The sequence below is a fragment of the Spermophilus citellus genome, assembly GCF_964194105.1.
Source record: "Spermophilus citellus genome assembly, chromosome: 4".
Lineage (NCBI taxonomy): Eukaryota > Metazoa > Chordata > Mammalia > Rodentia > Sciuridae > Spermophilus > Spermophilus citellus.
The window spans coordinates 52625341-52643648 of NC_138185.1; the positions used below are offsets into that span (position 1 = coordinate 52625341).

General features: G+C 37.6%; 1 protein-coding gene across 1 annotated transcript in view; it reads right to left on the minus strand.

Annotated features, from left to right (window-relative positions):
• Positions 1-18308, minus strand: part of ENTREP2 (endosomal transmembrane epsin interactor 2) — a 450066-nt gene that overhangs the window by 29586 nt on the left and 402172 nt on the right. The window contains exon 5 of the mRNA XM_081291850.1: positions 9102-9209. Within this exon, the coding sequence (XP_081147976.1) occupies positions 9102-9209 (108 nt within the window). The remainder of the gene's footprint in view (positions 1-9101; positions 9210-18308) is intronic.

An 18308-nucleotide genomic window follows, 5' to 3' on the forward strand; every position in this document is an offset into this window, starting at 1 on the left:
ATAAATAAAATCGACAGACCCTTAGCCATGCTAACGAAGAGAAGAAGAGAGAGAACCCAAATTACTAGCATACGGGATGAAAAAGGCAATATCACAACAGACACTTCAGAAATACAGAAGATAATCAGAAATTACTTTGAATCCTTATACTCCAATAAAATAGAAGATAGTGAAGGCATCGATAAATTTCTTAAGTCATATGATCTGCCCCGATTGAGTCAGGAAGATATAGACAGCCTAAACAGACCAATAACAATAGAGGAAATAGAAGAAACCATCAAAAGACTACCAACTAAGAAAAGCCCAGGACCGGACGGGTATACAGCAGAGTTTTACAAAACCTTTAAAGAGGAACTAACACCAATACTTTTCAAGCTATTTCAGGAAATAGAAAAAGAGGGAGAACTTCCAAAGACATTCTACGAGGCCAACATCACCCTGATACCTAAACCAGACAGAGACACTTCAAAGAAAGAAAACTACAGACCAATATCTCTAATGAACCTAGATGCAAAAATCCTCAATAAAATCCTGGCGAATCGGATTCAAAATCGTATCAAAAAAATTATACACCATGATCAAGTAGGATTCATCCCTGGGATGCAAGGCTGGTTCAATATACGGAAATCAATAAATGTTATTCACCACATCAATAGACTTAAAAATAAGAACCATATGATCATCTCGATAGATGCGGAAAAAGCATTCGACAAAGTACAGCATCCCTTTATGTTCAAAACTCTAGAAAAATTAGGGATAACAGGATCATACCTCAACATTGTTAAAGGAATCTATGATAAGCCACAGGCCAGCATCATTCTGAATGGAGAAAAATTGAAGGCATTCCCTCTAAGATCTGGTACAAGACAGGGATGCCCTCTCTCACCACTTCTGTTCAACATAGTCCTCGAAACACTGGCCAGAGCAATTAGACAGACGAAAGAAATTAAAGGCATAAAAATAGGAAAAGAAGAACTTAAATTATCACTATTTGCAGATGATGTGATTCTATACCTAACAGACCCAAAAGGGTCTACAAAGAAACTATTAGAGTTAATAAATGAATTCAGCAAAGTGGCGGGATATAAAATCAACACGCATAAATCAAATGCATTCCTGTATATCAGCGACAAATCCTCTGAAACGGAAATGAGGACAACTACTCCATTCATAATATCCCCCCAAAAAATAAAATACCTGGGAATCAACCTAACAAAAGAGGTGAAAGACCTATACAATGAAAACTACAGAACCCTAAAAAGAGACATAGAAGAAGACCTCAGAAGATGGAAAAATATATCCTGTTCATGGATAGGCAGAACTAACATCATCAAAATGGCGATATTACCAAAAGTTCTCTATAAGTTCAATGCTATCCCAATCAAAATCCCAAGAGCATTTCTTGTAGAAATAGATAAAACAATCAGGAAATTCATATGGAATAATAAAAGACCCAGAATAGCAAAAACAATGCTAAGCAGGAAGTGTGAATCAGGCGGTATAGCGATACCAGACTTCAAACTATACTACAGAGCAATAGTAACAAAAACAGCATGGTACTGGTACCAAAACAGGCGAGTGGACCAATGGTACAGAATAGAAGACACAGTAACCAATCCGCAAAACTACAACTATCTTATATTTGATAAAGGGGCTAAAAGCATGCAATGGAGGAAGGATAGCATCTTCAACAAATGGTGCTGGGAAAACTGGAAATCCACTTGCATCAAAATGAAACTGAATCCCTTTCTCTCGCCATGCACAAAAGTTAAAATGGATCAAGGAGCTCGATATTAAATCAGAGACAGGGCGTCTGATAGAAGAAAAAGTCGGCTATGATCTACATACTGTGGGGTCAGGCTCCAAATTCCTCAATAGGACACCCATAGCGCAAGAGTTAACAACCAGAATCAACAAATGGGACTTACTCAAACTAAAAAGTTTTCTCTCAACAAAAGAAACAATAAGAGAGATAAACAGGGAGCCTACATCCTGTGAACAAATCTTTACCCCACACACTTCAGATAGAGCCCTAGTATCCAGAGTATACAAAGAACTCAAAAATTAGATAATAAGATAACAAATAACCCAATCAACAAATGGGCCAAGGACCTGAACAGACACTTCTCAGAGGAGGACATACAATCAATCAACAAGTACATGAGAAAATGCTCAACATCGCTAGCAGTCAGAGAAATGCAAATCAAAACAACCCTAAGATACCATCTCACTCCAGTAAGATTGGCAGCCATTAAGAAGTCCAACAACAACAAGTGCTGGCGTGGATGCGGGGAAATGGGTACACTTGTTCATTGTTGGTGGGACTGCAAAATGGTGCAGCCAATTTGGAAAGCAGTATGGAGATTTCTTGGAAAGCTGGGAATGGAACCACCATTTGACCCAGCTATTCCCCTTCTCGGTCTATTCTCTAAAGACCTAACAAGAGCATGCTACAGGGACACTGCTACATCGATGTTCATAGCAGCACAATTCACGATAGCAAGATTGTGGAACCAACCTAGAAGCCCTTCAATAGATGAATGGATTAAAAAAATGTGGCATTTATACACAATGGAGTATTACTCTGCATTAAGAAATGACAAAATCATAGAATTTGGAGGGAAATGGATGGCATTAGAGCAGATTATGCTAAGTGAAGCTAGCCAATCCTTAAAAATCAAATGCCAAATGTCTTCTTTGATATAAGGGGAGTAACCAAGGACAGGGTAGAGAGGAAGAGCTGGAGAAGAAGATTAACATTAAACAGGGATGATAGGCGGGAGGGAAAGGGAGAATTAAGGGAAATTGCATGGAATTGGAAGGTGAGCCTCAGAGTTATACACAATTACATATAAGAGGAAAGGAGGGGTAGGAGAAAAATTATATAAGTGGAAGAAACGATTTATAGTAGAGGGGATGGAGAGAGAGAAGGGGAGGGGAGGGGAGGGGAGGGGAGGAGAGGGGAGGGGGGATAGTGGAGAATGGGATAGACAGCAGAATACATCAATCACTAGAAAGGCAATTTGTAAATCAATGGAAATGTAACTGATGTGACACAGCAATCTGTATACGGGGTAAAAATGGGAGTTCATAACCCACTTGAATCAATCTGTGAAATATGGTGTATTAAGAACTATGTAATGTTTTGAACAACCAACAATAAAATAATTTAAAAAAAATCCACAATCTTTTATAATAAAGGATAACATTTGTCAAATTAGGAACAGAAGAGAACCTTCCAAGCCCTCCTGATAAAGGGCATCTCTGAAATACTGGAAGCTTCTACCCCTAAGATAGTTATAGACAAGAAAGTCCACTCCCCAGCTAATGAAGGAGGCTCCAGCTATGACATTTAGGCAAGAAAATTGAATAAAAGGCATTCAGAGTGAAATGGAAGAAGTAAAACTACTTTTACTTGTAGATGCCATAATCTTGCATGTAGAAAAAAAATCTCCCCCAAAGTTAAAGGTAATGAACAAGTTCAGGATGGTTTTAAGGATAAAATGGAAAGAATTATTTTTATTTCTATACACTAGCAACAAGTAATATAAAAAGAAAACAATTCCATTTATGATAGCATCAAATGGTAAAGATACTCAGACATAAATTTAATAAAAGAAGTGTAATTTTTTTACACTGGAAACTATAAAATATAACTTAAAGAAACTAAAAAAGATTTAAATAAATGAAATTATATCCCATGTTTATTGATTAGAATACAATATCAATCAGATGACAATACTGCTTAAATTGATCCACAGATGTAATACAATATTAATCAAAGTCCCAAAAAGGGTTTCTTTTCTTTCCTTTTTTCCTTTTTTTTCCCAGAAATTGACAAACTGATCCTAAAATCCATATGATACCTAAAGGGCACAGAATCTCCAAAACCATATTGAAAAATAAGAACAAAGTTGGGAGATGCACACATCTCAATTTTATAACTTTCTATAAGCTGGGCATGGTGGCACACACCTGCAATTCCAGTTACTCAAGAAACTTGTAAGTTTGAGGCTAGCCTGAGCAACTTAGTGAGACACTGTCTCCAAATAAAATAAAAAGGGTGGGAGATGTAGCTCCATGGTAGAGCAGTTGCCTGGCATATGCTTGTCCCTGGGGTCCATCCTTATTACTGAAAAAGATTTAAAAAAGGAAAAAAGAAAAGAAAAGAAAGAAAGAAAGAAAGAGAAAGAGAAAGAGAAAGAGAAAGAGAAAGAGAAACACTTTCTACAATAACCATGACCAAATTAATCAATGAAATAGAACTGAGTCCAAATGTAAAAACATATACCTCTGTGGTCTGGTCAACGGATTTTCACCAATGTTACCAAGATAATTCAATAGGGAAATATTTGTAATTTCAACAAGCATTTCAGGAAACAGAACAAAGCTGGATCTCTACCTTACAATATATACAACAATCAAATCAAAATGGTCGCAAGACCTAAATGTAAGAACTAAAACTAGGCAACTCTTAGAAGGAAACATAGACATAAATCCTCCCCATGTTGCATTAGGCAATGGTTTCTTTGATAGGACAACAATAGCACAAGCAACTAAAGAAAAAATAGGCAGACTCAACTTTATCCAAATTAAAATGTTTGTGTTTCAAAGGATAACATCAAGCAAAAACCCAAAAGGATAGGAGAAAAATGTTGCAAATTGTGTATCTGATGAGAGTCTCATATTAAGAATATATAAAGAATTTTTACAGGTCAGTAATAAAAAGACAAAAATTCCAGTTTTTTTTTCTGGTGGGGGGATATGATGGATTGAACTCAGGGGTACTTGGCCACTGAACCATATCCCTAGGCATATTTTGTATTTTATTTAGAGATAGGGTCTCTCTGAGTTGCCTAGCACCTCACTTTTGCTAAGGCTGGCTTTGAACTTGTGATCCTCCTACCTTAGCCTCCCAAGCTGCTGAGATTACAGGCATGCACGACTGCGACTGCACCAGACCCAATTTTTAAAATGGGTAAAGGATCTGAAAAAAATATTTCTCCAAGAAGGATATACAAAAAGACATTAAGCACATGAAAATATGTTCAACATCATTAATCCTGAGAAAAATGAAAATCAAAACCATAATGATATACCACTTCACAACCACTAGGATGGTTATAACTAAAAGATAGGTAAGTATTAGCAATTAGGTAGAAAATGGTGCAGTTGTTTTAGAAAATAGCTTGGTAGTTCTTCAAAACAGAGTCTTCATTATGACCTAGCAATTCTACTCCTAGACATACACCCAAGACAGGGGAAAAAAAAACATTATGTCCATATAAAAGTGTATGCAAGGATCTTCATAAGCATTATGCATAAAAGCCAAGAAGTGGAAACAACACTCGAGCACCAACTGATGAATGGATAAACAAAATATAATGTACCAATACAATGGAAGGGGCAGAAAGGAGGAAGGGAGGGACAAAAAGTGGGAAATAAGATTATTTTTATTCGTTTATATACACTCTTGAGAAATAAAGGAATAAACAGAAGGAGTCACTGCGAAGTTTTGGCATTGATTCCTTCCACAGGGCTGGAGATTATTAACTTTTCTTTATATTTTGTTATATTATTGGACTTGTTTCAGTGATCATATGTTACATTTTTAATTAAATGACTAACTGATCAATTGAAATTAAGTAAGAAAGATTCTGAAGCATCCTCCTGCACAACTCAGTTCCTGGTTCCATCCTTCTGGGCATAACAAGACTCCTCCAGGCTTCCCTACTTCTCTGAGGGTTCAGAGTGGGGAGTCGGCCTGGTCCAGCCTCCTACCCACATGCCAAAAGCAACCTCCATGAGGCCCCCCATGCTTTTTCAAAAAGCATCAATTTCCCCCATTTCCCACAAACTCATCTTCTCAGTGGCTCTGTGAAGACAGAAGAGCAGAAATAATCTCATTTAAAGCAAAGGAAAAAAACACCAACAGGTGCTGGTCCACAGGTGCACGTCATGCTCCGCCATGTCTCAGTCTCTGCTGCGACTCTAGAGCTCAGCAGCATGGCCAGGTCTTGACAGAGCAGAGCCTTAGTAGTCCCACAGCACATGGTCACACAGGAGGAGGACCTCACCAGTAGGAAGCTTGATTATTTCTACTTCCAAGCTGGGGTTTGAAGCAAACTAATTCACAACATAATTAATGATGAAACAGCCAGTTTCTGATGGGAGCTTGCTACATTTTTGCAGTGTTTTCAAGTATTCATGTTTTGAACTTGGTTCTCAGTGTAGCAGTGTTGGAATGTGGTGTGGAACCTTTAAAGCAGTGGGGTCCAGGGAAAAGTGCTTAGCTTCAGGGGACAAGGCCTCTGGAAGGGATTAAAGCCAGTCTCTTGAAGACAGCTAGTTCTTATGAGAGCAAGTTGATATAAAAGAACAAGCTTGGTTTCTGAGTCCCTCTCTGGCTTCCTGTCTCATCATGTGATCACAGTCTCTCCCATATGCTACTGCCACTATGATGCTATCCATCATGATGCCATCTGCCATGATGCAATGAAGCCTCATAAGAGCAGGTACCATGCTGTTTGGACTTTCAGCCACCAAAACTGCAAGGTGCAGAAGTCTCTTTTCTTTATGAAGTACCACCCTCAGGTATTTTATTTTAGCAACCAAAAACCTACTCAAACAGTTGTCATGCTACAATAATTTGTTTACATAGTGTTTTATAGTTGATAAAGTATATCAAAGTATAAAGTATATCGAAGTATATACTTTATATCCACAAGTATTTGCAGTCATTGTTGTGATGTCCCAATGACAAACTAATGTTCCTTCCAAGTTTAAAAATCAACAGGATTGGGAGTGTAGCTTATTGGTACAGCACTTGCCTGGTAAGAGTGAGACCATGGGTCTAGCACTTAAAAAAATCAGCATAGATTATAATTGTTGAGTGATCACCAGGTATTCCATTAGGTCCATTTCACAGGTGAGAAAACTAAGTTATAGGTAAGTTCAGTGATATGGCCAGAGTCATATGTTTTCAGAGAAGAGGTGTGCTTGGACCTGGATGTGCCTGACTTTAAACTCATGACTCAAGGCCTCCTTCTATTCCACACATTGCAACTATATAATGGCCCTGCACATTGCTGTTACATAGGTGTACATGTTTTCATAGCTAGAAGATGCATCTCTTTTATTTAGTTGATTTAAAGTGTATTTAAAACTAATTTAAAGCATTATTTTCATTTTATTGCTTAAAACCAGGGGAATGCAAACTCCCAGCATTTATAGCTCTTCGTTCTGTTAGTTTGGTCAAATTGGTGTGATATTTCCAGATCGATAGTAAAATCTGCTGAGGTGAGTACACCCCCTGGTACTTAACCTTTCCTTTACACAACACACTGGAGAAAATTGCCAACACAAGGCCTCCATGAACAAGGCCAAAAGTTCATTCTGCTGAATAACTGCTTAATTAGACACCTTTCAGAACACTGCAACCTCTCTGAAAGGTCAGCCTGCTGTGACAGCTGTGTGGATATATACGGGGAGGGGAGGCTGCGCATGGCATACGATCAGGACCAGCAGATTTTTAATGTCTTGGTAATGATGCTCTCTGCCCAATATCTTGATTGACTGATCGTGCCCCAGGGTGGATGAGCAAAACAACAGCATGAGCCTACTCCAGGAACATCTTGCCTGTTCTTTGATGAGATGCATGAAACATTGGCTGGAAGGCAGGGTTATTCTCCAGGGGCAAGCTGGGGGACAGGAAGACGGTGCTGTGGTTTGAATATGGGTCTCCACCAAAATTCAAGTTGAGGTTGAATTTCCCAACATGGGCAATGTTGGGTGGGAGGTGGGGCCTGGTGGGGGGGGGGGGAACTCTCATTAATGAATTAATGCCACCAGGAGGGGGGGAAGGAGTGAGTTCTCACTCTCATGGGATTAGATGCCACCAGAGTGGGTTGCTGTAAAGCAAGGTATCTTCTTGTGTTTTGTCTTCATTCTGTGCCCACTTCCCTTCTGCCTTTTGCCCAGAAGCCCTCATGGGAAGCCAACCAGAGAGAGTTGCTCCATCTTGGGCTCTCCAGTCTCCAGAACTGTGAGCTAAAGAAACCTCTTTTCTTTATAAATTACCCATTCTTGCTGGGTGTGGTGGCACATGCCCATTAATCACAGTGACTTGGGAGGCCAAGGCAGGAATATTGCAAGCTTGAGGTCAGCCTGTGCAACTTCCTGAGACTTTGTCTCAAAATAAAAACATCAATAAATAAAAAGAGCTGGAGGTGTAGCTCAACGGTAAAGCACTCCTGGGTTCAATCCTTGGTATTGGGAAAAAAAGTTATCGAATCTTGGGTCTTCTGTTATAGTAACAGAAAATAAACTAAGAGAAAGAGACAGGGAGGGAAAGAGTGAGATCGGCAGTGAGATTCCTACCCTTAGCATCAAAGAACAAGGTCTTCTTATCAATTTCTCTTACTTGTACTGAATTTAGTTGTAACACACTGGACAGTGAGCTTTGTTTTATCCACATTGAAACAACCAGGAACCTTCATTATTTATGAAATGTGTTTATAAATGTGTATTAATTAAGTGTATGACCCCTGCTTCTGGCCTCATTGGTTCCTTGGGAGCAGCAGTTATTCTTCTATGAGACCCTGGCCCAGGTGCCAAATGATGGGCCATTGACCTGCCACTGGATTATGAGCTCAGGGTTAATTAGCAATTTTTAAAAGCAAAGAATAGCAGTTTTTCAATTGAGAACTAATCTCTTGACAACTCGGAACTTCCTTTATTAAAAGAGAATTGTGAAGTGTGAGGAAGGTGCTTTGCTCTGGAGGTTTGGACCCTGGGGATGTCTAGAGCTGCCAGGCTTTCACTAAAATTATCCAGGAGCACATGTCAGGGGCCATCTAGGACAGGGCTATGGTGGGACTCTACCAATATTGAACTCCAACAACATCTAAATAAAGACACCGGTGGCACCAAACATATGGATGATCTGTCTTCCAGGGAGCTTCATGAGGCAATCTCCTAGGGTCAGGAGGCTCCCCTTCCAGTCAGAAGCATCTGCTTCTGTATTGGTCTCAAACTGGCTGTGGGAAAAGGGATCAGGTCCACCACTTTGGGTGGGTTTGGGCAGAAAGAGGGTCACTCACCATCTGCAGGACGTCAGAGGAGACCATCTGCATGCAGCACATAGCTGTGGCCAAAGCACACACGATGGTGGAGACGACATTGAGGGCACACACACTGAAGAGGAGATCCTGTGAGAAAAGATGCAGGAGAAGGTCAACTCATCTTCGCCACCCAGGCAGTAGATCCTTAGCCCTTCTGTCTGGGTCCAGAACAAGGGTGGAAATTGAGCGCCATTTGTTTCATGGTGAGTGTGTGTGTATGTGTTTTCATAGTCAAAATTGGCCTTAAATATAATATTTGTTTATTCTTTTACAATGCTGATCAAATTATTCTTAATACTAAGTATTTTCTTTCACAATTTTGATAAGTATTAGATAGTAAAATATCTAAGAAGTTCTTGGAATGGTCAATAAGTAAGTAAGTGGGTGTTTTTTTTTTTTTAATCAATCACAACATGCAACTCCAAGTTTCAATGAGTGCTTAATAAAATGTCAAGTTTTAAAATAATCTTGAGATTATTGTAGATTCACATGCAATTTTAAGAAATACTATACAGAGAGGTCCTGTGTTCCCTATGGTAGCACCTTGAAAACTGTAGCACAATATCACAGCCAGGAATCTAACAATGATTAAGTCAGAGTAGATATACTCACCCCTCCCCCTGCTGCCTGCTCAATCCCTTGTTTCTAACATCTGTCAGCCACTAGTCTGTTTTATGTGTTTATAATTTTGTAATTTTAAGAATTTTCATAAATGAAATCATATGGCTGTAAGCTTTTGGAATTGGCTTTGTTTCACTCAGCATAATTTCCTAGGAATGATATCAAATACTTTCTTCTTGTTTGTTTTTTCTTGCCTCATAGCACTAGCTGGGACTTTTGAGTATTGAGAATGAGTAAGATGAGGGCCCATATCTTCCTCCTGTTCTCCATCTTGGAGGGTACAATTCATGGAGTGTGATGTTGGGAAAGAAATGATGCACCCTCTTTTGACAAATGATTGATAATAAAGATATCCTTTCAGGGTCTAGCACAGAATCTGAGCATAATCAGTGCTCAGTTAACATCTGTTGAATGAAACTCTCCTGAAAACTTGGAAGTGACCATTGAGACACCACTGGAGAGAGAAACTAGGGTTCAGGGAAGAAACATGTAGATAGTCTGAGAGGGACTTGAAAGTCCAAACCAGCAGGGCATAGACATTTATTTGTCATTGGCAGTGGTGGAGGGGGACTGGGATGAGGAAGAAGAGATAATAGGAGATGATTCTGGTAGGTGGGAACATGAGATGCCAGCACCTAGGCCGATGGGAAGTATTCCTAAAACCAGAGTAACCAATGTGGTTTGGGACATGAAGAGGCTGAGTTGTCATGCAGCCTGTCCCTCAGATATCTTAGTAAATAGTTGGAAATTTGAGTCAGAAGTTGACAATGGTGGTTAGAGCTGAAGATGTGGATTAGAGGTCATGTCTATGACCTTGACCTTGTACATGTTCCTGATGCATTTGATGCTCCCTGTGTTTATTCATTCAACCCCTCCAGATTCATTATACTTCAGAGGATTTGAGTCCTCTACCAACACCCTATAGAAGAGGGGATTTTTCTATGAAATCACCATTATTACCATAAAAATACACCAGAGAGAACAGTGAATGATTATATAGAACTCTTTTTAAATATGTATTTTATATCTCTCAGGGAGTAATTAAAAATTATGACTAAAATAGTGACACCTGTCAATGTAATGTGGCTAAGATATAAACAATACCTATATTTTTTTCCTTAATCCAGAAATCTCAACTGTATTGACCACACATTCCACAGTCTTAAAATGAATGCTCTTCTCAAAATAACATTAATTTTTCATATACTCCCATTTGAAACCAAATAAAACTACTCATAAAAAAGAAACACGTATCATAACCTTTTGTGCAAGTATGCATCCTGAGGCAAATACTACTTTATGTCTCTTAAAGTGATTTATTTGAAATACATTTCAAAATACTTCTTTTGCCTTTTCCTCTTCCTCCAGATGTTTAAATTCTTTTCTTCTTCTCTGAATAACTTCGTACCATCAAAATTATGTTTGCGTGTTTCTTTAGAATTCTTTTCTGGCTTCAACAATACCTCTACCTCTTTGACAGCTTAATCAGAGAGTCCTCCACAAGCCCTGAAATCCATGTTCTATAAAACCCCTTGGCAAAGTCATCAAAATGGCAAGTGTGAAAATATTGTTCCTCTTTCATTGATATTGAGTTTTGCTGCTGAACATACTGCATATTTGCTTTTGAAGTTATTAACACTAATTATAATTAAGGAAATCACGTAGAAAACAAAAATTAGAGGAAAAAAGTTTTAGATACATAAGGAAACCTACAAATGATGACTTCTTTTAAATTTTCAGCAGTCCAAGTAGATTCTGGACATTAATAACACAATTACTGGAGAAAGGTGACAGGCATGAGAATTGACAAATGCCTGTATATTTAAAAATATTAAAAATTCATAACTTTGAATCTTTTGTTTCCTCAAAATATTGGTATTCGGAAGACAAACTGTTACATTCATTTCCATTATCACATTAACTGGCTTTCTTTTTCCTACATTTTTTTCTTTCTTTGAATAATTAAAGAGGTCCCATCAAAGCCCTTTAACAGTCAGAGTACAATGATCAAAGGCAGAATCATAAGAAGGGATCTATAGCATAAAAAATAAGTGAGAACCCAAAACCCTATATTAATTTTGTGTGGGCTGGGGTTTATCTGAATTATTGTATTTAATGCCTGCACCATTTATTGTTTATTGCCTTGTGATGTTAGACACCACCATTACTCTGGGCCTGGCTTCAAGTTCCTGTCAAGAATGGAAAACCTTGACTATGCTCTACCCAGTTTGTTTCCCCAGGTTGTGTTTACAACAAACAACCTTGAGGAAGAAGGGAACCACTCTCCTAGGCAAAGCATAGATTTTAGGCAGTAGATTCCCCAAGCTCATTGTTCTTCCCCTACAATGTAACTCACTGGGCAGGTATCCATGATGCATCCTTTATATCACCAGCCTGAGACAGGAGGGACGTGGGGAACTGACACAAGCCAACATAGTGCTCTGGTTACTGCTTTTGCTGTGAGTAATGAAGTCCTTTGTTTCTGAACCAGGAGTCTCATGTCTTCTGCCAGAGAATTAACAGTAAAAAGGAACAGGCTAGTTTGTTAGCTTGAAAAAAGGTAAGTCTCAGACCCTGCAGTAGGAATAGAGCAGAGTCCATATTTTCTACTATTCTGTGTAGTAGAATAGATCATCCCAAACAGGTGATTGCTAAATATTTGTTTGAAAGTTTATAGAATATTTCATTATTCTCTTCTGAATTTTAAGTTTGGACTAGAAGGAAACAACATACTCACTTTACAAACTTCCACACACTCAGAAAAATTTATCTTCACCTTTAAATAAATTAACACAATAACAAGACTCAGTAAAAACAAATAAAGTAAAAACAAAAACCTCTTGGTAGCATGATCAGAGTGTGTGTGTGTGTGTGTGTGTGTGTGTGTGTGTGTGTAAAACTTGTGAATTTCATTTTCCATAAAACTTCTCAAGTGATGGGATACAATTTGCAACAGACCCTCAGCCATTTAATTGTTCCTATAGAAAGTAGTTATTGGCTACAGAGATCTTTGTGGCTGTTTTAAATACTGATCCTATAAACAAAGCTAAAATAAGGTTGTTATATAAAGAAGGTAAATGATTCATGTGGAAGCTAAACATTAACCTGTTTAAGATTCCTAAAAATGTAAGTGAATTTTGGTCTTGATTTGACCACTCCAGTGCCATCAATAAAGGAAATAGTACAAGAAGATAGGACTGCTCCCCACACCAAATATGCGCTTTGTTCAACGACACTTTTAACTTTGACCAGGACCCATAAGGAAACTTGCATCTCTCCACAGTGGTGCAGTTATCTGTTAACTGAAAATCTGTCCTTTGTCCTCTAAAGCCACAGATTTTAGTCTTTACTTGATGGCTGTAAATTATCTAAACTATAATCTGTATAAATTACTGTAATTCATAGACTATTTTCCTTATAGTTCTATCAACGTTTAATATGAAGAAAACCATTTGCCCCTTTTCTGATATTCAAGGAAGGGTAATCGTGTGTGTGGCCAAAAGTGTGTGTGTGTGTGTGTGTGTGTGTGTGTGTGTGTGTGTGTGAGAGAGAGAGAGAGAGAGAGAGAGTATGTGTGTGTGAGTGTATACAAAACCTTTATGAATTCAAAATTTCTAAAACCATTGAGATCCTAATTCACCTCTAGCTTTAAAACACAATTTAAAAATTTTTGACTTTACCCTAAATTTACAAGATTGTGAAAGAAAAAAATAAACAAGCATTGTTAAGAAATTTTTGGAAAAGAAAGATTTCACACACATCAAAAAGTACTGTAAATCTAAAAATAGAATATATGACATCCATTAAGGAACAGAAGAATTCAGACAGAGATCCTCATACTATAGGATAAGAGTGGTAAATTATGTAGCTTGTTTTGAGATAATCAGCTCTTTAAAAAAAAGATACATCTAGATGTGAAAAGAACAAGAGAGGAAAATTATTCCTTGTGAATGTAGATGCAAAAACCCTAAACAAAATACTGACACACTAAAATCTAGTAGCATATTACAAATAAAATGTGACCCATTTGAGTTTTCTCCAGTATTACAAAGATTTTTTTTTTTTTTTTTTTTTGGTACCAGGGATTGAACCCAGGGGTGCTTAACCACCGAGCCACATCCACAGCCCTGTTTTATATTTTACTTAGAGACAGGGTCTTGCTGAGTTGCTTAGGGCCTCACTAAGTTGCTGAAGCTGATTTTGAACTCATGATCCTCCTACCTCAGCCCCTCAAGCCCCTGGGATTACAGGCATTTGCCACCACGCCTGGCACAAAGATGTTTTAACATAAGCTAAACTGATAACGGAATTTGGCACATTAAAGGAGAAAAACCATCTGATCACCCAATAGACATAATATAGGAGCTGATATTTTTACTAGTGTAAAAACCTCTAATAAGATGAGAGTTCCCTTAACTGAAGAAACCCTGTAGCAAGCATAAAGAAGGACCTGGGGATGGCTGCCACCATCACTTCCATTTAACACTGTACAGCAGGCCCAACCACTGCACATGATAATCAGAAGAAGTAAATAGTACCCAAAGTGGAAAGGAAGAAAAACTGTCCAAGTTGGTACAATTATTTACATAGAAAATCCAATGCCATTGTAAAATATTTGGAATTAAGTAAGATGGTTGAGCAGTACTGTTGTGTATGTTATAAACATGGAAAATTAATTCCATTCCCATATACTAGCAAAAGCCAGGAAGCACAATTTTTAAAAAAGATATGACTTATATCAGCAATGGAATTATTAGATATTCAAGAAAAAATATAGAAAATTTTTTTTATTGTGAACAATAGTTTATTGTGAACAAATAGCAAGAGACACTGTAGTCATGGATAGGAAGACTTAAGATTAAAAAGTTAATTCTTTTAAAATTAATTTATGAGTCCAATGGAATTCCAAAAGAAAGACCACAACAAAGCCTTGTGTGTGTGTATGTGGGAGGGGCGTGACAGGACTAATTCCAGATAGCAGAGCATAAGGTTAAGAATTGTCCAAGGCAGACCTCCGCTTCTAAGTAGTGCTATTGTTTGGATGTGGTTTCTCCCCCAAAGGTACATTTGTTGGAAGGTTGGTCCACAATGAGGCAATATAACAGGTGGTAGAACTTTTATAAGGTGTGGCTTATTGGGAGGTATAGATAATTGGGACATCATCCTCAGAAGAGACTAATGCTGGTCTTAGAATGGAGTTAGTTTCTGAAAGTGTGGGTGGTTATAGAAAGAGGAAGACTGGTCCCTCCCTGTACTCTGACTTCCTGTCTCACCATGTTATTTCTCCCTGTTGCATGTTCTCCTGCCATTGCAATTACATCCATCATGGAGCCCTCCCCAGGCACTGCCTAGATACGGCTGCATGATCTGTACTTTCAGCATCCAAAACTGTGAGCTAAATAAACCTCTCTTATTTATAGAGTATCAGTCCTGGGTATTTTTTTATTGCAACAGAAAATGGACTAATACAGGTAGGATAGCAAACTTTATAAGATGGGTCCCTTCTGTTGCAAGAGAGTTAGCTTCTGATATATGAATGTTTTTAATGTATTGATAACCTTGCAGACAGTAGGGAACATCTCTAAAATCTTCATCTTTACTCTTCTTCTAAATTAAAAGACCAACTTGTGAGCCAAAACTGAAGCTGGAGACTGAGCAGGGAGCCAGTGTAGGAACAGGGTTGACCTGAGTGTAAATATCAATTAAAGCATTGGGATTTGGTTCCCTAAGCTAGCCTGCTGGACAGACTCCAGAACTAAGTTCATCCATCCCCTTGGAAGTAACTAAAGTGGTCCTCAATATTAGTATTTTCTGGCTGTCCACAGAGTATGGGAATCCTCAATTTGGGGATAAAATTGTCAGTTTAGACCCACAGGATTCTTATATATTCACATCAAGAAAATATGAGTTCTCAATCAGAAAGCTAAAAAAAAAGTTGACTATCTAGAAACAGAGAATAAAATGATGGTTTGCAAGGACAGTGTTGGGTAAGAGAAAATTGGGAGATGTATGTCAAAGGATACAAAGTTATAGAAATATGTAACACATAGGTATGTACAAATCTAGAATTCTAACACACAGCATGAAGACGATAGATGATAATGGTGGGTTATTCTCTAAGAGTAGTTTTTAGGTGCTCTTGTCACAAGAAGGGATATTATATTATATAAAAGAGCATTATATAACCACTCCATTACCTAAAAGTCTACCAAAACCATTTTGTAAAAGTAGATACAATGTGAAGAAACTGTAAATTTTTTTTAAAAATTATCCCATATATGATGGCATGAGCTATGTATCAGCAAGAGGCATCAAGGACTATAGAAATTGGAATTGTTGAATATGGAGGACTGAATAGCATGTATGGAATGTTAAGAAAATTTAAAAAATAGAACTACAAAGATGAGCACTGTATAGAAATAATCCAGAATAAACAGGCATATCTAAAAATGACTTTGAACATTTCCACACACTCTCTTTATTTTGAAATGTTAAGGCAGAGGTGAAATTCCAAAGACCTAGCAGCTGGTCCAGTAGGCTCACCAGTGAGTGAGACAGAGCCTGGTGCTGGCATTGGAGGCTCTGGTGATAGAGGCGAGGCTCTACTGCTGGGTGCTGGGCTCCTGGGCAGAGGCAGGACTGAATATCGGCAAAGTGTAAGCATTACATATTAGAACTTGTGGGAGGCAGCGGTAACTTTACTTGAAGGTAAATTTACAGATTTAAATTCTTAGCAGCTAGCAGAACTCATCATAAAATTATAATAATCAAGGCATTGTGGATAGAAACCAACTGTGAGCAGAAAATACTTGGGAAAAAATTGCATCTGCAGTAAACATGTACAGACATCTCCCCATCATTGTTCACTAAACAATACAGCAGAACAGGTATTTACATAGCATTCACATTGTGTTAGGCAGTATAAGTCACCCAGAGATGATTTAAAGTACATGTGTAACTTATGTGCAAATATTACACCATTTATTTAAAGGAATTGAGCATCTTCAGAGTATCCCGTAGTCACTGAGAGATGATTATACTGGCAAAGAGAGAAAAAAAGTCATTTAATACAAAAGGATGCAAATAAATATTGGAACTTGATGTGTGACAGACAAAGCTGAGCTTTGTGGAAAGAATGGACTATTCAATGAACAATGCTAACATAAATAGTTATTTGCATAACATACACAAAAATCAATGTCAGATGGATTAAGAATATAAATGTGAAAATACACTCTACTGTCATGTATATATAAAGAGAACAAATAAAAAAAGAATACAAATGTGAAAGGAAAGATTAAGGAAAATAAATATATGAGAGTATCTTTATGTCCTTAAAATAGAAAGGATTTCTTAAAAGATAAATCACATACAAATCAATTTTTAAATGGCAAATAACCAACAGGAAAAAAAAGGAAATAGATATGAGCAACAATTCTTAGAAGGAGAAACATGAATAGCAAATAAATATCTTTTAAAAGGACCAATTTCAGTAACAGCTGATAAATGTACAGTGAGACCACAAGATACCTTTTGTATTCCTGCTCAACTGGCAAAAATCTATAATACTAATAGCAAGTCTTGAAGATGTGAATCGATGAAAACTCGAAGACATTTCTAAAGGGTGTAAAGATTAATACAACTACTGTAGAAGATAATTTGATATAATTTTCTAAAGTTGAATATTTTCAGCAATTTTCTCAGGAAGGGCTTGCTATGTGTGCCTTGAGATGGACATATAGGTGCTCATTCCAACCAGCACTGTTGCCAATAGCAAACTGAATCGTGCCCAAGTACCCTTCCACCAGGGAGGATTGAATACACAAAGGTGTATGCACAGACAGACTATTCCAGAGCAGTGAAAATGGATAAACTACCATCACACAATACAGGTGAATTTAAGGAAAGTAAGTTGTAAAAGCCTATACAGAATATATTGCCATTTTTATAAAACTCAGGAAAAGCAAAACACCATTGTATTTAGGCAAATGCACTTAGGTAATCAAACGTTTTAAAAATAGAAAAACAATTCAAGATGGTAGTTCCTTCTGCTGGAAACCCACACTGGTAGTCACAGGGGTATAAGTGGTATCTAGTGAGTCCAGGGGTTCATTTTATTACCATGGTCTTCAACTTACATGCACTCTATTGCTATGTCCATTATTGTCCCAAGATAATGAAATAAATGTATAGACAAGTTAATTTGAAATAACCATGTAAAGGGATCTGCCCTGTCAGGTATCAAGACCTGTTATAAAAGCAATGTAAGTAAAGGCAGTGGGATTGATAAAAAGTAGAAAAATAGACTAAGATGGCAGAAGAAGAATGAGCAAAGAAACAAAAACAAAAACAACCCATGGAAACTTGACATAGGACAAATTAGTAGGAAAAGGATAGATTCATAATAAATGATGCTAGTGTAATTGTTTATTTGTACAAACTCATCAATAATTGCACATCACTCACAAATGGGAATTTAAAAATCCTAAATCTGTAATACACAACTCTAAAACTTTTAGATGAAAAATGTAAGAGATCAGCTTTGTAACTTTGGAGGATGGAAGT